Source organism: Natator depressus, chromosome 2 (assembly GCF_965152275.1).
Source record: "Natator depressus isolate rNatDep1 chromosome 2, rNatDep2.hap1, whole genome shotgun sequence".
In the NCBI taxonomy this organism is placed as follows: Eukaryota; Metazoa; Chordata; order Testudines; family Cheloniidae; genus Natator; species Natator depressus.
In genome coordinates this window covers 89,464,307-89,488,068 of record NC_134235.1, presented here as the reverse complement: position 1 = coordinate 89,488,068, position 23,762 = coordinate 89,464,307, and the positions used below count along the sequence as shown (strand labels likewise).

Here is a 23,762-nt window from a genome sequence, read left to right as displayed (position 1 = left end):
TTTAAGGAGTTAAACTGCTTATATTAAACTAGGCAGACATTACAGGGGGAGGAATGGGAAGAGAACATCCATCTCAGTTTCACAAACAACATAGCTTTCCCTCAAAATAATATAATAGGAAAAAATGAATTGATCAAATAAGCCTAAAAAACTCTTGGAATATTATGATTCAGTAAACTATAAAGCTAATGCATCACTATGTAACTCCTGATCTATTAGCTGTAACAAATGGCTGATACTGATGAAAATTCAGTAGATACCTATGGCGAGGCAATTTAATACGGTAGTTTTGAGCATTCTTGGACTTATAGAAACGGACTGAGGGTTCACAGATCTACTTTATTACCAACAATATTGTCAAGGCTGATTCCCCACTCTGGCACTTCAAGTGCAGAAGGTGGGGGCCCACAAGGATTCTAAAAATTAATACTGGCCACTCCAGGCTGATATTAAACTCCCATGGTCACAGTTTCTCTCTGACCTTGGATGGGTAGATGCTGCCACCACCCAAGTGCAAAACAAAACAAAAAAACAACAAACCCCAAGACACACCATGGGGACCCAGGAAGGCACACTTGGGAATTCCTCCCTGTGGGGTACCCTCAAGCCCTTTCACCCCCCGCGTCCCCCTCCAGGGAAGAGCTGAGAAAGAAAGAGGAAATCAGCTGTTGCCACCATCTAGTTAAACAACATATGCACAAACCTCTTAGAATACCAAAAATCCAATCCTGTTCTTAAAAAAAAGTAAATTTTATTAAAAACAAAAAGAAAAAATACATCTGGAATTTAGGCTTTTGCTAGATTTAAAAAACCCACTTACAAAAATTAATCATCAAGAATAACCTTCTTGAGGTCCAGCTCAAAGGTTACAAGCAAAACAAAAAGCATTTGGGGTTAGCATAGAGGAGTCCACAAGCCAATAAGAAATAAACCTAATCGCATCTTCCTAGACATTCCCTAATTTACTTACATATCTGGGGTTTCAGATAAGCAATCTCTAGGTATGATCTGATGGTTTTTCATACCTGGCTTAAAGCTTCTCACAGCATAACTGCTGCCCTGTTCCGCTCTTCCCCAGAGAACCACAACACACAGACAAAGGGAACCCATTGGCTCTTTTGGTCAGGTGCCCACTCCTTTCCTTTTACCTGTGGGCTTGTTAACCCTTTACAGGTAAAGCAAATAGAGAACAGGTACTTGGAGGAATTTTATAGCTAATTGGCTGGCTGGGTGTCCATAAAAGGGAGCTACCCCCCTCCCATCCCTTCATTTATCACAAATGCCCTCTTAGAGAAACATTATCTACAAAACTTCTCAACATTGGGGTGTTTGTACACAATCTATCAGAAATTTATGTGGCTATATTGTGTTAAAAAAAATAAGAGCTCTGCAGACAAAACTGTCATTACATGAAATTACATCAAAAGAATGGATTTGACTAGTCATACTAGTAACTAAAGGAATAAAAATGATAAATAAGTTATTTTCATTCTTGTAACGTAGCAAACTTAAAAGCTGAATATTTGACGCTAGTGGAAGTGGTAATTTTATGAATAATTGATATTACCTGAGCTTTCACCAAATCCTGTTTCAGGAAAAATAATAGTTCTGTTCTTTATTTCAACGTTTGTTGAAGGTAGCTTTGGAAGTGGTTTTATCATATGAATGACAGACTCAGATGCTGGCGTAAGGACATCAAGTTTTTTAGATATTGAGCCGGTTGAAGATACATCCTGGGCAATGTCTTCTCGAATCTGAACTTTAATGAACTTTTGCACAATTTTGGGGTAAAAAAAGAACAATGTTATATTGCAAGTCAATCCAAAGGGCTAGTTCTTATTTACTTTGAGCCACACACATCCCAACAACAGGCTCTGCTCATGCCCTTTGTCTCAAAACCATGTCTCAATGGTACAAAAGCAGTAACCAGGTATCAATGACTTTAACAAATAGAAAAAATGGTTACTCACCTTCTCAGAACTGTTGTTTTTAGAGATATATATTGCACATGTCCATTACTCTGCAGTTGTGTGTGCGTCTCATACATCAATAGCAAGTATTCCCTCACACTATCTGTCACGGTGGCTTTGTCCTATCTTGTCTCCTTCTGCTCCATGTCCAGGTTATAAAGGGTGATGTTATCATACCCCTCCCTTCAGTTTCTTAGCACCAAAAACCGAAGGTAGACTCCAGTGTGTTGGGGAAGGAGAGTGGGTCATGTAATGGACATATGCAACACATTTTGAAGAAGTTATGAGAAGGTGAGTAAACTTTTCTTCTTTGAGTGGTTGGTTATATCCATTACATTGTAGGTGATTATGAAGTTCTTATCAAACGTGTTGGGTCTCAGAAGCTCATTGGAAGGACTTCAAGACTGCTTTTCCCACCTTTGTGTCACCTCCTGATGCAGTCCTAAGACCACAGTGACCAATAAATGTGTGGACAGAAGACGACATCACTAGTCTCCAAATATCCATAATAGGGACATGTACCACTAATGCTGCCAAGGCTGCATATGTCCTGGTAGTGCGTGCCATCAACTTTTCAGGTAGCATCCTGCCCATTGCAATGTAAAAAAGATGCAACTGGTAATCCATTTTGAGAGTCTGAATCGTAATTGGATGTCCCTTCATGTGTTCTGCATAGGAAACAAACAACTAGGTGTAGACCCTGAAAGGTTTGTTTTGTCCAGGTAAAATGACAAAAGCTCAATGCACATTTAGGGTGTGCAGCTTTTCTTCATCCTTGTGAAGATGTGGCTTTGAGAGGAAACAAACAGGTAAATATAGAGATTAAGGTGGAAATCTGAAACCACCTTTGACAGAAATTTTGGATGAGGTCTGAGCTGAACTTTGTCCATATAAAAACCAGTACTGGGGATCCGTGACAAGTGCCTGCAATTCCCTCTCTCTCCTGGCTGAAGCGATGACCACCAGAAAGCCTACTTCAGTGAAAGATGCAGAAACAAAAAGAGATGCTAAGGGTTTGAAATGGGGAACTCATAAGAACAGACAACACTAAATGTGAAGTCCCAAATGGGCACTGGGCCACAAACAGGAGGGTATAATCTATCTCAGGGGCGGGCAAACTTTTTGGCCTGAGGGCTGCATCAGGTTTTGGAAATTGTATGGAGGGCCGGTTAGGGGAGGCTGTGCCTCACCAGCCGTGGCCCAGCCCCCGCTTCTCGCCCCGATACCCACCCCCCAGGACTCCTGCCCCATCCAACCCCCCCGTTCCCTGACGGCCCCCTGGGACCCCTTCCCCATCCACCCCCCCCACTCCCTGTACCCTGACTACCCCCCGCTGCCCCATCCAACCCCTCCTCTCATTCCTGACTGCCCCCCCAAGACTCCTGCCCCATCCAACCACCCCTTCTCCCTCTCCCCTGACAGGCCCCGGAGCCCCTGCCCCTGACTGCCCCCGGCTACCCCATCCAACCCCCCCTCCTTCCTGACTGCCCCCCCGGGACCTCTGCCCCCATTCAACACCCCTGTTCCCCACCCTCTGACCGCCCTGACCACTCCCCTGCCCCCTGACCACTTCCCCCGAACTCCCCTGCCCTCTATCCAACCCCCCCTGCTCCCTGCCCCCTTACCACGCTGCCTGGAGCACCGGTGGCTGGTGGCGCTACAGCCGCACCGCCCAGCTGGAACCAACCATGCCACTGCGCAGCACAGAGCACCGGGTCAGGCTAGGCTCTGCAGTTGTGCAACCCCAGGAGCTCGCAGCCCCGCTGCCTGGAGCATTGCGCTGGCGGCACAGTCAGCTGAGGCTGCAGGGGGAGGGGCTGGGGCCAGCCGGACAGTAGTTTGCCCACCTCCGATCTTTCTAGACTGTTAAGTAATCTGGCCATGACAGGATTGGTGAACTCAGTTTTACCACTGATTTTAGGATGAAATGCTGAAATTGTGGCCAAAGGAACTTTAAGAGAGCTGAAGGATAGAATAAATTGATTGGTGTGTGTGTGTGTGTGTGTGTGTGTGTGTGTGTGAGTGTGTGAGTGTGTGAGTGTGAGTGAGAGAGAGAGACTAAAATGTCTTAAATCAACGTAGGGAAGATGACAGATTCCAGGAAGCTGCCTAGAAAGAGAACTGTTTCCACTTACTCATGCAAGCAGCCTTTGTAAAGGGCTTCCTGCTATTAAGTAGGACATCCTGGACTGCCACTGAGCACTGAGAGATACAGATTTCTAACCACAGCATTGGTTCTAACCACAGTATTGAGAACTGTAGTGGTTCTGCTAAGATCAGTAAAGAACAATCCAGTGCCTCAGCTGCAGCAAGAGCCAGACTTGATGGCCCTTTGAGAGGGCACTGGAGTTAATGGTTCAGGGTCAGGAGAGACCATATAAGCCCACACTGGGAGCAGCCGGAAGGATGCACTTTAGCATAGATACTGGAGTGGCTTTCAGAGGATTGCATTCTTCGAGACATTGACTAACCTGATTCTGACTTCCTCTTCAGAATGAGACTGCTCTGAAGCCCTGGGTCTCTCAGAAAGACCCAGCAATGGTGAGCTTCTACTTCTCGTGGTAGACAAAGTAGGGGTAGTGCTTTGGGAAAAAGTCTTCAAAGCCCCTTCTAAACAACGAGGGGACTCAGACGCCAGTCTTAAGGCAGCCCCCATGAGAGACACTGGAGTAATTTCTGCCTGTTTTTTTCTTCTGGTTTTAATGCCCCTGCAGATGGAACACCTGTCTCAAATGCGCCCCTCACCAATATTTTAGAAAGCATGAATGAATGTTACTGATGGCCTGGGTTTCCAGCAACAGAATGAGGTTTAAAGCTGAAGGACTATGACTAAGTCAGCTGGTACTCAGCAAGGCCCAGAAGCCCAACTGAGCCTAAACTAAGCAAAACAAAAATGAGATTTCTAAGAAATAAAATAAAAATATATGTCCGAAGGACCAGAAAACCATTAGGAAAGATACTTAGCTCTTAAACAACCTGTAAGCCCAGAACCCTGACTACAGACCAAAAGCAGTAAGAAGGAACTGAAGTCGGGGCGCAATGACTCCACCCTTTATACACTCGATACAGAGCAAGAGGAGACAAAGAGTGTCAAGGTTCCTCCCCCACTCTGAACTCTAGGATACAGATGTGGGGACCTGCATGAAAACCTCCTAAGCTTACTTTTACCAGCTTAGGTTAAAACTTCCCCAAGGTACAAATTAATTTTATCCTTCGTCCTTGGAATATCCACTGCCACCACCAAACTAACTGGGTTTACTGGGAAATGTAGTTTGGACACGTCTTTCCCCCCCAAAATCCTCCCAACCCTTGCACCCCACTTCCTGGGAAAAGTTTGGTAAAAATCCTCACCAATTTGCATAGGTGACCACAGACCCAAACCCTGGGATCTGAGAACAATGAAAAAGCATTCAGTTTTCTTACAAGAAGACTTAACAGAAATAGAAGTAAATAGGAGTAAAGGAATCACCTCTGTAAAATCAGGATGGTAGATACCTTACAGGGTAATTAGATTCAAAACATAGAGAATCCCTCTAGGCAAAACCTTAAGTTACAAAAAAGACACACAGACAGAAATAGTCATTCTATTCAGCACAATTCTTTTCTCAGCCATTTAAAGAAATCAATCTAACACATACCTAGCTAGATTACTTACTAAAGTTCTAAGACTCCATTCCTGGTCTATCCCCGGCAAAAGCAGCATACCGACAGACACAGACGCTTTGTTTCTCTCCCTCCTCCCAGCTTTTGAAAGTATCTTGTCTCCTCATAGGTCATTTTGGTCAGGTGCCTGCGAGGTTACCTTTAGCTTCTTAACCCTTTACAGGTGAGAGGATTTTTGCTTTGGCCAGAAGGGATTTTAAAGGGGCTTACCCTTCCCTTTATATTTATGACAAGAGTCTATGGGTATCATTAGGGAAAACTCTCCTATGCTGATGTATGAGACACACACCTACACCTACTGTGTAATGGACATATGCAAGCACTCACAGAATCATTACGTTTCTTCTACTAATGTAGGGACTAAAATTGTACCAGTATGAAACTCTTTACTGAAAATTCTTGAGTGAGCATGGTCACAGGAGCAGAATAATATAAATTTGGAAAGCTTTTTAGTCACATTATTCTTCCTCTCTCTCTCTCTAAAGATGACACTGCTATACTTTTTTTAATCTGGTTAATTTGATTTTATATTTCCCATGTCAGTGAATACGCCATCCTAGCCTTTACCCTTGGTTTCAAAAATCTTCTCTAAGTAAATCATTAAAGAAAAATAGTTTGAAGGAAAGATAATTCTAATGTGTATTTGTTTTTTGACTGTAGAAAGGTTTATATTAGAAAACAAATGATTCCACTACAGTGTCAAAATACTAGTATTTTCAATCAGGTGGCTCCCTACGTAGTTTACCAGATTATATTCTTCCTCCCCTAAAAGAAACAAGGACCCTTTTACTTGAGACAGAAACACTTTCAGATGCCCAGAAACAATTCTGAAGATATGTGGTCTCATTTTTAAAGTTTAAAATGGTGTATCCATTGTAAACTGAATGTTTCGCAAACAAGGATGGAAGCATTTACCCCAAACCTACTAGCCTGAGAACTAAGCTTAGCAGGCAAGATGAAAAATACTGGTGACGTGATGCCACTTCAAAGAGGCTGTGCCCCTTCCTCTAACCAATAGTAGTTTTTTTAAAAAAAACAAACGATTCAGCCTTCTGAATATTCTTTAAGTATAGTCTGGTTAGAGGTTCTACTGATTATAGTGATATTCTCTACACTTAAAATGGGGAATGTAGCTGGAAATGGTAATACCTCTAAAATTGGAATGAACTTCAAATGGGCCCACTATAGTAGTAAGTGCTGGTCAAATAACAAAAAGTATTCATAAACTATATTTGAATTCTGCAAGTATTAATCTATTATTTATTTGCTTAATCATGTTTGGCAGGTCAAACGCCACAAAATAGTGTTTAAGCAAATTAACAAATTCCCATATAGTTAAAGTTAGTTGAATGGGCAAACCCTATTTGCTACATCCATTGTTTCTGTTATAACTTTCCTGTCTTCACCCCAGTTTTTTCTACAGTAGAGTATAGCAGATCTTGAGCTGATTTCTGCGGTACCCATTTCCTCATCTTACCCCATTCTCGACCTTTCTTCTCCTCCCAAAATGTCTCTAAACTGTACTTTTCTCTTGCCCATCCTCAGCCAGGCACCCAAAATACTGATTTGGAAATTTTACTAGACACCGAATAGCTGGAGGACATAGCTCTACAGAGAGCTATGAAAGATGGGGTACCCCGCCATTGATAGGCAGTGCCCAAAGCAAGAAGCCAACACCCAACCCACCTTCAGCTGCTACAATTCCTAGCAGCTTCCAGCTAGTAGGGGAAGAATCTGAAGCTCTGCCTATCTAGCCATCTCTGGCAGCTGGAAGGGAGAACATTATTCTGTTTTCCTTTGCAGAGCCCACTGGCTGCTGCAAGGTGAAGTTTCTGCTACCACTCTTTCCACAGCCTTCATTTTTGAGTCTCCTTCTGCAACAAACAGTTCCAGTAGTGTCTCTGCTGTTCCTTCTAGCTTTCCCATGATGTAGCATGATGAAATTTAACTGACTCTTTCAAGTTTTACTGCTGACCACAGGGATTTGAAAGACAGCAGTGAAATCTGATAAAGCTCTCTTGCAGCTTGTAGAAACGCTACAGTCAGCGGTATGTCTGCAGATTTTAAGGAGACAGCACTGCACTAGTTTAATCTTAGTAACTTTACCTTGCCTCTTTGGACAAATACATTATAAAAGGTCCTACATTATATTGGGCAGTGAGAATGTAGTCAAATCTTTATTTCACAAACTTTTATTCAGAATCTGAGGTACAGGTTGTCAATTCAATTCAATTAGTATATGATTTCTTAGAGAAGTGACTTTCCGAGGAAGTACTTTAACTCTTTCTGTTGTGTATTTTAGTTTAGTGCCAAATGGCATCCAAAGCACTTGATGGGCACCCATGAATTTTTTTTGGAAGTACATAAAAAAAATTGTTTTGGCATTAGTGATCAGCTGGCCCTACCTCATGACAAAGCTTTTAGAAACATCCAAAATCTGATTACTTTTGTTAGCTAAAGGTGGTAATACCTGAAGAGACTGGTTCATTTTATGAGTGATAGAGTTTTAATTAGCATATACAAGATATTTCTATGGAAATATTGTCATTGATCAGATTTATTAAATTGTAACGTTACAATCAGAATTTTAAATGGTTTGAGTTCATATCTGTTGTACACCAAACTCTGCATTGTAAACACTAAACAGTGAACTCCTATTGCGGAATACTTTCCCACAGGAAGCATAACCCCCACCACTTGGTACTGTTAAACAAGTTGGGAAAACACTAGAAAGACCACCACACAGGGAACCATCCTATATTTGGCAGGAGGATGAACTGGATAATGCAAGGGGACTTTTGCCTTCCCTAATTAATATGAGTGCATGAAGTTTTCTTGTCTTGTTTCATATTTATATAAAATATTCCAGGAATCTCTCAAGCCAATTCAATGGTGTAGTACTGACTGATGTCAATATCTTTGACTGAGATTCACAAGAGACCTTGCACCTTTTAAATACACTAAATCCGTGGTAGGTTTCAGAGTAGCAGCCGTGTTAGTCTGTATCCGCAAAAAGAAAAGGAGTACTTGTGGCACCTTAGAGACTAACAAATCAGTGGAATCAGTGGCAAACTTTGTTCCCTTAGTAATATTTCTGCATTTAAATGCCTTAATTCAAAACAGATATTGCCAGAAATAAACATATTTGGACAGAAGCAGGTAGACGAGAAAAGACTGGTGTTTGTATATTCCTTGCCACAGACCTAGTCTATTGCTTTTTACAGTTCTGCAGGCTTCAGAAAGCTAGATACGTTTTGCTCAATCAGGCCCCAAACAAGCAAGTGCTCACCACCTTTGTCTAGCAACAAACTACTATAGATCTCCTACTTGCTGAGATACTAAATTAAAGTACAGAAAAGTGTAAGTGCTTAACAGGTGTGTGGCAATTTTAGATATAACTCAGTCCATTTTAGGAGCCCACCATTCTTCAAAGACTGACAACCCCTATCAAACCGAGAACCTTTGGATCCCAAAACAATAGCTTTAACCTAGTCAATGAAAAGAAATATTCCCCATTAAGTATCAGTAACCTATTTTTACATTTAAATAAACTCCTACTTGAATAGTTTTATCCCCAAAGGGTTTTAAAATTATCTTTACAGGCTTATAGAACAGACTTTCATGGGAAAAGTAAGTTTAGTGGAATGGTAAAGTAATGAATTAGTGTCCCAAAATTAAACTGACTTTTAGCAATATGGTAACCAACAATTATCTTAAGACTTCATGGAATCTTTAAGAAAACCACTTTTACCTTTTGTCCATTGTCACAATGTATATAAATTAGACCACTCCAAGGAAATACTGAAGGCTTTGTGGCAAGTGATGGATTAGGACTCACAAGAATTAAGATACTGGTCCTAAACAAAGGATAAAAAAGCCAGTAAAAACTATAATATCTACATACAAAACTGAAAATCTATACCGTTAATTCTCTTTGCACATCATAACTCATGACATATAAAAATCATTGAACGCTATCTAAGTAAGAGCGAACGTTAGATATAGGACTTTAAAGTTCTAGATCTTAATGCAGTGGGTAAACATAATTCCTAGTACTAAATTTATATCCTATGTATTACTGCAATTTATGGTCTCTGTTTCAAAACCTTGATAACTGCATATATGTACACTCCACTTAAATGTAAGTGCCAATGGTTGTAAAAGTTGTCCCTGTCTGCTTTGGAGAAAGCAGGAAGCTGGCTATATGTTCCAGAATCCCTAGAAAAGATAGTTTTGTCATACTCGTTGAAAATAGGACTTAAGGACTTGTGGGCTCTAGTTTGTACTGTTGGGGCAAAGTGACCTGGGTAAGGAATATTTAAGGCATCCTTTAAACCAGTCAACATAAAAGCCAGCTTTCCTCTTCTTTTCCTTGCAGTTGCCACTGATTATGGTGAAAATAAAAGCATTCCAATTGCACTGAAGGTTCCCACCAATCCTAATGCAGGGCCAGATACCTTGAAGTCTATTGCGGACTTCATGGCCTCAGAACACCACAAAGTTTGGCTAAATCAGAGAGCACACGGATACTCCGATTTAACTTTCTATACTATGAACATGCATAGAGAGGGTACAAAGGGAGTACGCTGGAATTAAAAAGATCTTGTTACAAAGCTGCAGTAAGTTAGGAGCACCGATATGTCAGAAGTGCTCGATTTTTCAATTCTTTTGAGTCTTGACCTCTTCTTTGGAAGACTCCACCTCATCAGATGCTCCAGAACTCTGTACTACTGACAAAGTGCTGAGGCTTCAAGTGCATCTGAAATCTGAGGAACCTTTCTACTTTGAGCATGAGTGTATCAGGCATTTTGGAGATGAAATTACACAGGGAATTCTGGATTTGCTCAAATGCTTGCAGTGCTGACAGTGTCTTGGGACTCAGCCCTCGGTGAAATCAGGCCATTACTTTTAGAGTTTACCCTTTGAAGCACTCCAGGCTGGTCTTGATTTGGACTTATGGAAATCTTTCTAGAGTGTCTCAAGGAGGACTTTGGAGGCAGTCTCACATATCTTAAGTGTTCAGGAGACATTTATAGGTAGGCACCGCCCCGCATTTGGTGGCTGACTCCCAGGAGAATGAAACAGCAGACAATTTCAAGCCATGTCAATGCAGCAGAACAGAATTAAATGGATGAGCCTGAGAGGCTGGTCTTCCTTCCTCCCTAGATGCTGAAGAAATTGATCACATTTTGTAATACAGAAATCTCTCACACACCAGAACACAAGACCCAAGGCAAATGCAAAATGCTAGATTAATGAATGTGGAGAATTACTTGTGGCTGTTTTACAAATATCCTGCATGAGATGTATGACCTTGAGCTACTTCCCTGCCAGAATACAAACAAACAAAGAGAAATACAATCTGTCTTGAAGACAGATTTTGTTGGTATTAAGCTAATAGCTGAGTGGACAGTCTAAAGTCTAACTAGTTTGGATCTATGATCTTTGACATCTAGTTTGTAGAGCAAGCCTTTGTTGGGATAAAAATGGAATTAAGAAAAAAATTGGCAGAATGGTTCATTTTGGGACAACCCCAAACCCAACTCACAGAAATTAATTTAGGATGAGTCTCTAGCAGTGTTTCATGTTTGAAGAATTTAATATAGAAACAAATCAGTCATGTGAGTCTGAAAGTTAAAACTAAAGTCTGCCACAATTTGATCTTTTTATGTGAGAAACTTCAATTCAAAGGTACTTCACCTTGTTTACAGGAAGTTGAAGGTGCCCGTGATTCTTTGTCACTCCCAGTTGATGGCATGGGTTCCAGTCCTTTTCTTTTCAAACTTGTCTTGACAGAGTCTTTCCATCATATCCTCAGTCTTCCACATCCTTTCTTGCTGTCCTCTTCCTCCCATGCTTTTGGTGCTGGCGATTCTTTTCCCATTCTTGTCACATCAAGCCCACCTCAAACACACCCTCTCCAGCCTATTGCTGAAAGTCCCAAATTCATCTTTTCCCTAATTTCTTCCATGTACACACTGTCTACCCTCTGGTTGCCTCCCACTAACATCAGTATATTATTTTCTACTCTCTGTATCTTTTAATCTCTCTCTAAGATGAAGTTATTCACCTTATGCAGTAACAATGGTTCTTAGAGAGGTGTCCCCTGTGGTTGCGCCACTGTAGGAGTGCTTGCGTCCCTGCGCTGCTGATTGAAGAACTTCTGTAGCAGTGTCTGCTAGGCCCACACATGTGCTGCCTCTCCTTCTGCCCTGCCACAAGGCTAGTCAGTGCATGTGGGCTAACCCCCCTCAATTCCTTCTCTATCTCAGAGTCGTTGACAAGAACTCTGAAGTAGAGGGGAGGAATGTGGGTTGTGGAGCACCCATAGGAGGACACATCTCGAAGAACCATGGCTATTGCGCAAGGTGAGTAACTCCTTCGAGTAGTATCCCTATGAGCTCTCCACAGTAGGCGACTCCTGAACAGTATGCTCACCGGAGAGCTGGGACTTGGGAGTCAGGTCAGTTACAGATGACAGTACTGTGGAGCCAAAGATGGTATTGGAGGCAGAGTCCCGGATGTTCTGCAAAGGTGTGGACTGATGCCCATGTCACTGCTCTACAGATTTCTAAGGCGGCGACATATCAGGAGATAGTATTCACACGCACTCCACAAGGTCTATCTGGAGGGGTCATGTTGTGAACCTGATAACATTGTCTAATGCAGTTTGAGACCCATTTGGAGAGCCTCTGGGGTGATGTTGCTGAGCCCTTAGGTCTTGCTACAACAAAAAGGAAAAGCTTAGGCGACTTCAGGAAAGCCTTCTTCTATCCAGGTAAAAGGCTAGGGCTCTCCTGACATCTAGTGTGTGTAATATAGCCTCCCTGTTGTCACAGTACGGCTTTGGGTAGAAGATTGGAAGGTGATCAATGGGTTCATGTGGAATGGGGAGGTTACCTTAGGGATGAATTTTGGATGTGGCCTGAGTGTAACCTTGTCCTAAAAGAATAGTGGGGTGTAGGAGGGAATGTGTCATCGGAGCCGTATTTTTCCTATTCTCCTTGCCAAGGTGATTGCTATCAGGAAGGCCATTTTCACTGAGATGTATGTAAATAAACATGTGGCCATTGGTTTGAAGGGAGGCCAAGTCAGTCTTCTCAATACAGTAACTCCTTGCTTAATGTTGTAGTTATGTTCCTGAAAAATGTGACTAAGAATTAATGTAAACAGTGGGGTTTAGGTTCCCAGGAAATTTTTCTCACCAGACAAAAGAATTATATTTTGGGACAAGGTTTTTATTTTTTTATTTATATATACACATACATATACATATATATACACACACACACACACACAAACTATACATTTTAAACAATTTAATACTGTACACAGCAAAGATGGTTGTGAAGCTTGGTTGAGGTGGTGAAGTCAGAGGGTGGAATATTTCCCAGGGAATTCCTTACTGTTAAATGATGAACTAGAACAGCTGAGCCCTCAAGGGTTAACACATTGTTAATGTAGCCTCACACTCTACGAGGCAGCACAAATGGAGGGAGGGGAGACAGCACGGCAGACAGAGACACACCCTGTGTGTGTGTGTGAGAGAGAGACGTGCATTACCCCTTTAAATACGCTGACTCCACTCTAAGTGCAGTGCCTTTTTAAGTAGATCAGCCAGTTGAGACAGCCCCTGCTGCCAGCACGCTCTCTCCGTCCTGATCCCTGTCATGTCCCCCCCTGCTATACAGAAATGGGATAAGTGGAGGGCTAATGTCAGGGTGTCCTCCTGCCCCTCTCTTCCCCCCCATGCACAGCAAGCAGAATGCTCCTGGGAGAAGCTCCAAGGCAGAGGGCGGGAGCAGCACATGGCAGTGAGGGGAGGGACAGCTGAACTGCCAACAATTAATAGCCTTCTGGGTGGCTGCTGCACACAGAACTTAGGGGAGCAGGGAGCTGATAGGCGGGCTGCCGGTCCACCCTGATTCCAAGCCCCCACCAGCTAGCTCCAATGGGCTGCTCTTCCTGCAAGCAGTGGACAAAGCAGGCGGCTGCCAAACAACGTTATAAGGGACCATTGTGCAACTTTAAATGAGCGTGTTCGCTAACAGGTCAGCAACGTAACAACGTTAACTGGGACGACTTTAAGTGAGGAGTTACTGTACCAGGTTTAGGTCCCAAGTGGGAGAAGGCACTCGAGGTTGTGGGAAAAGGTTTACTATATTCTCGAGGAACCTTTTAGAGGTTGGGTGTGACAGCACTGAGTATCCCTCTACTGGTTGGTGGAAGGCTGCTATAGCTGCTAGGTGGACTCAGAAAGAGCCCCAGTCTTTTTAGGGTCACTGCATAGTTTAAGATATGTGGAAGAGTTGCAGAGGTCGGGGAGATTTGTTGGGAAGTACACCAAATCCAAAACCTGGACCATTTCTGCAGTTAAGTGTCGTGTTGAGGACTTTCTACTGTGTAGTAACCCCTCTTGTGCCTCCTTCAAACAGGAGCTTTCTAGATGTTGGAAATTAAGAAGAAGCAATGCTTTGAGACAGAGAATCCTCAGGTTGGGATGAAGAGAATGTCATTTGTTCTGCAAGAAGAGGTACGGAGTGGCTGGGAGAGATTGGCAGGCATATCGCGAGCTGTGACAGGTAAGGGTACATGACATGCTCCATCTCTTTATTTTCAGCAGGACTTCAACAGTAGGGGAAATGGAGGAAAGGCATAGAGAAGGTTTCTGTCCCAGTGGAGATGAGAGCATCGCTCAGGCAGTGTTGTCCTATCTCTGCTCTGGAACAGTAGTGTGGACATTTCTTGTTCAGGTAAGTGATAAACAGGTCTGTGTTCAGCATCCCCTATCACCTGAATAGATAGTGTAGTATTATTGGTTCTAGCTCCCACTCGTGGTCGTGTGGGAATTTGCAGCTGAGACTGTCTGCTATTGAATTGTGTGTGCTCAGGGGCTAGGCTGCTGACAGTGTAATGTCATGGGAGATACACCAGTTCCATAGTCTCATCACCTCCTCACCGAGGGAGGGGCGACCTGACTCCCCCTTGTTGATTTATGCAGTACATACAGGCTACATCGTCTGTTAGGACTTTTGTGTGCGATCCTTTGGTCAGTGTGAGGAAGTGGGCGAGGCATTCCTGATGCCCTTAGTTTGAGGAGATTGGTGTGAAGAAATGCCTGTGGGTGACCACTTGTCTTGTGTCTTGAGGTTGTTTAGGTGTGCACTCCACCCTACCAGAGAAACAACGACAGGGGGGTTTGGGAGAAGGGGATCCCCTTGCAAATGGTGGCTGGGTCTTTCCACCAGTCTAAGGAGTTCTTGATTCCGGTGGGTTGTAACAGGGGTTTATCTAGTCTGTCCCCCTTTGGTCTGCAAACAAGCTGAACCACATCTGGAGGCATCAAAATGTGAAGCCTGGCATGTGGTATTATTGTTGTGGTCGCTGCCATATGCCCCAAGAGTTGGAGGCACTGTCTCGATATTTGCAGGCTACTTCGAATGGTCTCCGAGTGTGGCCCTGGAGAGAAATCTGTGATGAGGTAGGAGAGCTCTGGCCCCTAACGAGTCGAGGTCGGCCCCTATGAATTCCAAGTGTTGCACTGGAATGAGGGTTCATTTTTGGTCATTGATCTGTAAGTCCAGGTCTGTAAACAAGCACCTTGCAGCTTTGATGACTCGGTGAGTCTCCTGGAGAGACCAGGCTCTAAGGAGGTAATCATCCAGGTAAGGGTAAATCACCATCCCTTGGGAGCATAAGTGTGCCCCCACTACTGAAAGAACCTTGAAAATACTCTAGGGGCTAATGACAGCCCCAAGGGGAGTACTGGTAGTTGTCTTGTCCCAGAGAGAATCTGAGAAATCGTCTGAGAGTTGGTTGGACTGAAACATGGAAGTATGTGTCTTGAAGGTTGAAAACCAGTCTCCCTATTCCAATGCTGGAACGATCATTGCTAGTGACCATCTTGAATTTTTGAGCTTTGACAAACTTGAGAGCTCTGAGGTCTAGTATGGGTCTCCAACCTCCCTTCCTCTTGGGTATTAGGAAATAGCGAGTAGAACCCTTTGCACTATAGATGTTGAGGTACTAGTTCTATAGCTCCTTAACTGGAGGAGACTACCTACCTCTTGCCATAGTAAACTTTTATGATAAGGGTCCCTGAAGAGGGATGGGAAAGGCTGTTATGGAAGTGACAGGGAGGCAAAATGGATACAGTACCCATTGCGAATGATTGCTAGGACCCATTGGTCCAATGTTATGCTTTCCCAGGTGCTGTGGAATTCTGCCATAGAATTCTACTGGGTGGATGGCAGTGGTCGGTTGTAGCAATGGGGGGGAGTGGTCTATCAATGTCTCAACCAACACATCAAAATTAGTGCTTGGACGTGGATGGCTGGGATGAGGAAGGTTGCAGGCCAGATTGTTTACGCCTCAAAAATTTATTCTTCTTCCCCTGTGGGTCATATTAGCATTGAGCCAGATAATGGGAGGTGCGTGGTTTGTGCTGGGGCTGCAGACTAAACTTCCTCTTTTGTCCCAGCGTATAGATGCCAAGAGAACGGAGAGTGGCTTGAGAATCTTTCAGCGTGTGAAGAGATGCATCAGTCTTTTCCACAAAGAGATTAGTGCTTTCAAAGGTTATGTCTTTGATGGTTGACTGTACCTCCTTCATGAAGCCCAAGAGATGGAACCATGATTCATGTCGCATCACCACCGCCGGAGATGGACATGGCTGCTGTGTCGAGGGCAGACTGTAGCGTTGTTTTGCTACTAACTGTCCCTCCTGAACAATGGCCTTGAATTGGTCGCAATGTGATTCAGGTGGCTTCTCAATAAAATTGCTCAGTTTCTAATGGTTTTTGTAGCCGTATTTAGTCATCAGGGCTTGGTAGTTGGCGATTTGAAACTGAAGGATGGCCGAGGAGTACGCCTTCCTCCTGAAAAGGTCCAAACACTTCTAGTCCCTGTTGTAGGGAGTGGACCTCATCTGGTGTTGTCAGCTGTAGGAATTAACAGCATCCATCATGATGGAGTTGGGTGGAAGGTGGCAGAAGATGATCACGCTCTCCCATGCTGGGACATAATATTTTTTGTCCATCCGCTTGTAGGTAGGTAATATCAATGCTGGGATTTGCCAAGTGGTTCTAGCTGGGTCCAGAATGGCCTCATTAATGAGTAGGCACCCCTCTTTTCCAATCCTACCCAGTGATAAGATCCTTCATGAGAAGCTTTTTACACTGGAAAACTGACCAGCAGAACTATAGCAATATAATATACCAATATAGCTATGTTGGTGTAACTTATTGTGTGGACACTATTCTGGAATAAGTGACTTTACTCCAGTATAATTACTCCATACAATTATACTTGAAATAAAAATCACATTTATTCGAGACGTGTGTTCACATGTGGAGTTATACTGGCATAGCTATAGTGGTATGTGCTTAGTGAGAAATTATATAACTGATCTCAAAGACTTTTAGATAAATCATATCCAATTTTAATTTCCAATTACGATTAATTGTTCAAACACCAAAAATAACAGTAAAATATCTAATATTAGGGCCTATGTGGTGTGTATATTCATGAAAGATCAAACTTTTACCAGATTCAATGAAGAGCAAAAAATCCACTACCATCTGCAAAAATCCACTTACCTTTCATAGTAGAAAAAGAACAATGAAAAGAGACTTACTCCGGCTCAATAACTCCATGTTGAGGTGTTATTGTAAGACAATGAGCTGGCCAAGAAAGTTCAAATTTCAATGACCTACTACAATTGTTCATAATTTGTATATGTCCAGTTTCTGCTGTTCCACCTATTGTACAATACAAAACATGTTTTAGTTCAGCAGACCAAAAACTGACAGCTGCACTGATTAAGAAGGAAACTGTTTGCTATTTAACTCCCCTCTGTCATGCTTCGTACCTTGGTGGTTCTTCTTGCTGGCAATGGAGTGTACTTTAGAAATTAATTAATCTCAGAATCTCTGTTTCAGGACACATTCTGGTAACTCAAGGTATTCTGAAAGCAACTTCAACTGACAAACCAAAACCACAGCTCAAACTATTTGGTGAGGAAATTCAATAGAACTATAGTAAAGATATCACCAAAGCCAAACTTACATACTACAGTAGGTTAGGAACATTCACTAGTTAGACCAGTTATTTTACTTATCCAAACTTAAAAAAATACTCACTAATAGAAGGAGATGTCAAAATTAAGTGTTCAGGCTGAACAGCCCATGTCTCTCGAGAAATCAATTTATTCTGAACAGGGTCGTCAATATTTAAAGATAATGGGGGACCCTGAGGTCCTTTAACTGGAAGAACATCCAAAGTTGTGTTGGTATGTGTCTCAGAGCTTCCAAGTCTGAAATGAAATAGTGAAATAAGAAAAAGCTTTTACTGCAGACAAAAGTAATTTCTTTATGCAAAGTTAGTTAACCATGGCAACATTTTGTTTTTCTTTTGAGCGCTAATTTGATTTTCTGATTTTAGCATCTGAAACTAATACATATTCTCAGTTTACCAGGGCCTCAATTTCAATTGACGTTTCCATTAATAGGAAACCATTCAGTAGCCATATATAATTGGCATATGACAGTGGGTAGTTTAGTTTACATAAAGTTTGAAAAGTATCAAATGATATTCTGAGAGAAGGCTGCATTTTAACAACTGGTGAGGGAAAATTACTTGTTGGTAATTCTAAATGTCATAGTAGTCTCCTGACATCTTGCCCAGCAACATAAATTGTTGACAGCATAATAGCTCTTCCTACCAGAAGTAAGTCGACTTTTGAACTTACTACTTCTCCCCCCCCCCGCCCTAGTTTGACGTTTCCAGAGCAAAGTATTAGATAATGAGGTCATAACTCCAAGCAACACTCTGAGGTAAGGCAGGAGAGAGAGACAGAGGATAGAAGAGGACAACTACAAACAAATGCAACTTGCAAGTAATTTTCCCTTAATGTATCTTACTTCCCACCCAGAAAAAATTTCTGATAGCAGAAGTCGCAAGCAGGGAACCAGATGAGTTGGGCATACTTCAAAGTTGTGCTTGGAGCATGGTCAACAAATGTCAGCAGAGAAGTTCACAAAAAAAAAAATAGTTGACATTGCCAGATTAATATGTGAGGAAGTAATCAGGTGATTAAAAAATTTAAAAAAAAAGATACTTCTATCCTTTGGTCCTAGTGAGTTGTCATGCCTATTACAAAAAGGTATAACGATTTTGGATGCAGCTGATTAGCTTGCTTTTAGATACAATTTTTAAACCACCTAGTTATTTTGGATTTGATTGTTATCTGTCCCTTGTTATGATCTTTAAAAAAACCCACAACTCTTCTAAATCTTTCTGTAAGATAGTTTGCTTGACTCCCAAAAAGATTCCTCCTCTGATACAACAAAAGATGGCGACACTGGAGATAAAACAGGCTAGTTAACACAAAACTCATCTTTGATTCAAAGACCCTCAGGGGAGACTGTGTGGACAGTGGAAGCATATGACAGAGCCAGGCAGAGGAATAGACAGGCTAGTGAAGGAGAAACAGAGCTCAGGAACAGGTTCGTGGAATTGGAAAATGAAGGGACACAGCAGGTGGTCACTGAAGGTGAGAGGGCGAGGAAAAAGAGAAGAGCAGCTAGTCCTATTGGAAGAGGGTAAGAGTCAATGGAGATAACACCACCAAATATGAGCCCCAGGATATGGGATGGGTTGCAGAGGATTGCAAGGGACAATAGGAATCGAGAGGACTTGTGGCCAGAGGGAACAGGGGATAGACTGGAGAATCACACCATCGCCAGGAAAAGGCAGGTCTACGTGATTGGGGACTCCTTACTGAGAAGAATAGACAGGCCTGTAACAAGAACTGATCCAGAGAACAGAAGGGTGTGCTGTCTGCCGGGTGCTAAGATACGGGATGTGGACCTGAGGCTAAAGAGGATCCTAACGGGAGCGGGAAAGAATCCACTGATTGTCTTTCATGTGGGAACAAATGATACGGCTAGATTCTCACTGGAACGTATCAAGGGAGACTATGCCAGGCTGGGGAAGACGCTTAAGGAAATTGAGGCTCAGGTGATCTTCAGTGGGATTCTGCCTGTTCCTAGAGAAGAGCAACAAAGGCGTGACAAGATTATGATGCTCAACAGATGGCTCAGGCACTGGTGCTATAAGGAGGTCTTTGGGATGTATGGCGACTGGGAAGCATTCATGGACAGAGGACTGTTCTCTCAGGATGGACTTCACCTGAGTAAGGAGGGAAATAGACTTCTAGGATTGCAGATGGCACAACTGATCAAGAGAGCTTTAAACTAGGAATTCGGGGGAGATGGTTGGGAGATGTCCAGGTAAACTCCACACCGGATTTAACATTGAGAGGGAAGAAAACAAAGTAAGAAAGGATACAGCCATGGGTAGGAGAATGGACATAAGGAGGAAGGGTAGGATACATACCAGTCTAATAGATGATACTGGCAGTAGAATGTGAGCAAGGACAAACAGCAAAAATTAAGATGTTTGTACACTAATGTGAGGAGCCTAGTAACAAAATGGAGGAACTAGAGCTACTGGTGCAGGAAGTGAAACCAGATATTATAGGGATAACAGAAACATGGTGGAATAGTAGTCATGACTGGAGTACGGGTATTGAAGGGTATGTGCTGTTTAGGAAACACAGAAATAAAGGCAAAGGTGGTAGAGCAGCATTGTATATCAATGATGAGGTAGACTGTAAAGAAATAAGAAGTGATAGAATGAAAGTCTGTCTGGGCAAAAATCACATTGAGGAAAAAACTACTAGAGCCTCCCCTGGGATAGTGCTTGGGGTGTGCTATAGATTTCCGGGATCCGATCTGGATATGGATAGAGCCCTCTTTAATGTTTTTAATTAAGCAAATACTAATGGGAATTCTGTGATCATGGGAGAATAACTTCCCAGATATAGACTGGACGATGAGTGCTAGTAATTATAATAATAGAGCTCAGATTTTCTTGGATGCGATAGCTGATGGATTCCTTCACCAAGTAGTTGCTGAACCGACAAGAGGGGATGCCATTTTAGATTTGGTTTTGGTGAGTAGTGAGGACCTCACAGAAGAAATGGTTGTAGGGGACAACCTTGGTTCGAGTGATCATGAGCTAATTCAGTTCAAACTAAATGGAAGGATAAACAAAAATAGATCTGTGACTAGGGTTTTTGATTTCAAAAGAGCTAACTTTAAAAAATTAAGGAAATTAGTTAGGGAAGCGGACTGGACTGAAGAATTTGTGGATCTAAAGGCGGAGGAGGCCTGAAATTACTCCAAGTCAAAGTTGCAGAAACTATCAGAAGCCTGCATCAAGAAAGAGGAAAAAATTCTTAGGCAGGAATTGTTATCCAAGATGGATGAGCAAGCACCTTAGAGAGGTGATTAAGAAAAAGCAGAAAGCCTACAAGGAGTGGAAGATGGGAGAGATTAGCGAGGAAAGCTACCTTATTGAGGTCAGAACATGTAGGGATAAAGTGAGAAAGGCCAAAAGCCATGTAGAGTTGGACCTTGCAAAGGGAATTAAAAGCAATAGTAAAAGGTTCTATAGCCATATAAAGAAGAAGAAAACAAAGAAAGAAGAAGTGAGACTGCTAAACATTGAGGATGGAGTGGAGGTTAAGGATAGTCTAGGCATGGCCCAATATCTAAACAAATACTTTAGCCTCATTAAAGACTGAGGCAATGAGGAGCTTAGGGATAATGGTAGGACGACAAATGGGAAGGAGGATATGGAGGTAGATATTACCACATCCGAGGTAGAAGCCAAACTTAAACATCTTAACGGGACTCAATCGTGGGTCCCAGATAATCTTCATCCAAGAATATTAAAGGAACTGGCACACGACATTGCAAGCTCATTAGCAAAAAAATTTAATGAATCTGTAAACTCAGGGGTTGTACCGTACGACTGGAGAATTGCTAACACAGTTCCTATTTTTAAGAAAGGTAAAAGAAGTGACCCGGGTAACTACAGGCCTGTTAGTTTGACAGCTGTAGTATGCAAGGTCTTGGAAAAATTTTTGAAGGAGAAAGTAGTTAAGGACATTGAGGTCAATGGTAATTGGGACAAAATACAACATGGTTTTACAAAAGGTAGATCGTGTCAAACCAACCTGATCTCCTTCTTTGAGAAAGTAACAGATTTTTTAGACAAAGGAAATGCAGTGGATCTAATTTACCTTGATTTCAGTAAGGCATTTGATATGGTTCCACATGGGGAATTATTTGCTAAATTGGAAAAGATGGGGATCAATATGAAAACTGAAAGGTAGAAAAGGAACTGGTTAAAGGGGAGACTACAACGGGTCACACTGAAAGGTGACCTGTCAGACTGGAAGGAGGTTACTAGTGGAGTTCCTCAGGGATCGGTTTTGGGACCAATCTTTTTATTACTGACCTTGGCACAAAAAGCGGGAATGTGCTAATAAAGTTTGCAGATGACACAAAGCTGGGAGGTACTGCCAATACAGAGGACCAGGATATCATACAGGAAGATCTGGATGACCCTGTAAACTGGAGTAATAGCAATAGGATGAAATTTAATAGTGAAAAGTGCAAGGTCATGCATTTAGGGATTAACAACAAGAATTTCTGTAATAAACTGGGGACGCATCACTTGGAAGTAACAGAAGAGGAGAAGGACCTCACAGTATTGGTTGATCACAGGATGACTATGAGCTGCCAATGCGATATGACCATGAAAAAAGCTAATGTAGTTTTGGGATGCATCAGGCGAGGTATTTCCAGTAGAGATAAAGAGGTGTCAGTACCGTTATACTAGGCACTGGTGAGACCTCATCTTGAATATTGTGTGCAGTTCTGGTCTCCCATGTTTAAGAAAGATGAATTCAAACTGGAACAGGTACAGAGAAGGGCTACTAGGATGATCCGAGGAATGGAAAACCTGTCTTATGAAAGGAGACTCAAAGAGCTTGGCTTGTTTAGCCTAACCAAAATAAGGCTGTGAGGAGATATGATTGCTCTCTATAAATACATCAGAGGGATAAATACCACGGAGGGAGAAGAATTATTTTAGCTCAGTACCAATGTGGGCACAAGAACAAACGGATATCAACCAGCCATACCTAGGAAGGTGGTGGAATCTCCTTCCTTAGATATTTTTAAGGTCAGGCTTGACAAATCCCTGGCTGGGATGATTTAGTTAGGGATTGGTCCTGCTTTGAGCAGGGGGTTGGACTAGATGACCTCCTGAGGTCCCTTCCAACCCTGATATTCTATTCTATTCTAAGGAAGTTTACACTTGAAATTAGATGAAGGTTTCTAACCATCAGAAGAGTGAAGTTCTGGAACAGCCTTTCAAGGGAAGTGGTGGGGGCAAAAGACATATCTGGCTTCAAGAGAAAACTTGATAAGTTTATGGAGGAGATGATATAATGGATAGCCTAATTTTGGCAATTAATTGATCTTCGACTATTAGCGGTAGATATGCCCAATGGCCTGTGATGGGATGGGATCTGAGTTACTATAGAGAATTCTTTCCTGGGTGTCTGGCTGGTGAGTCTTGCCCACATGCTCAGGGTTTAGCAGATCGCCATATCTGGGGTTGGGAAGGAATTTTCCTCCAGGGCAGATTGGCAGAGGCGCTGGAGGTTTTCGCCTTCCTCTGCAGCGTGGGGCACGGGTCACTTGCTGCAGGATTCTCAGCACCTCGAAGTCTTTAAACCATGATTTGAGGACTTAAATACTCAGACATAGGTTAGAGGTTTGTTACAGGAGTGGGTGGAGTGAGATTCTGTGCCCTGCATTGTGCAGGAAGTCAGACTAGACGATCATAATGGTCCCTTCTGACCTTAAAGTCTATGATTATTATTTCTTTTTGAATTTATTCCAAAGAATGGCCTAGACTAGGGAAAAAATGAAAACCACCAGTTTGGGTGGAATGAACAGACTTATTAAGGACATGTCTACACTAGCGAACTTACAGCAGCACAGCTGTACCGATGCAGCTGTGCTACTGTAAGATTGATCATTTAGCTGTTCTATGCCGACAGGAGAGAGCTCTCTGTTGACCTAATTAAACCACCACACCGAATGGCAGTACCGGGAGAGCCCATGTCCTGGCGACATAGCACTGTCTACACCAGCATTTCTGTCGGTGTAACTTATGTCGCTTAGAGGGATTTTTTTTTGACACCCC

General features: G+C 42.6%; 1 protein-coding gene across 1 annotated transcript in view; it reads right to left on the bottom strand.

Annotated features, from left to right (window-relative positions):
- CEP192 (centrosomal protein 192) overlaps positions 1-23,762 on the bottom strand; it is a 211,938-nt gene that overhangs the window by 23,152 nt on the left and 165,024 nt on the right. The window contains 4 exon segments of the mRNA XM_074943491.1: positions 1,568-1,769; positions 9,385-9,490; positions 17,269-17,392; positions 17,774-17,946. Of these exon segments, the coding sequence (XP_074799592.1) occupies positions 1,568-1,769; positions 9,385-9,490; positions 17,269-17,392; positions 17,774-17,946 (605 nt within the window).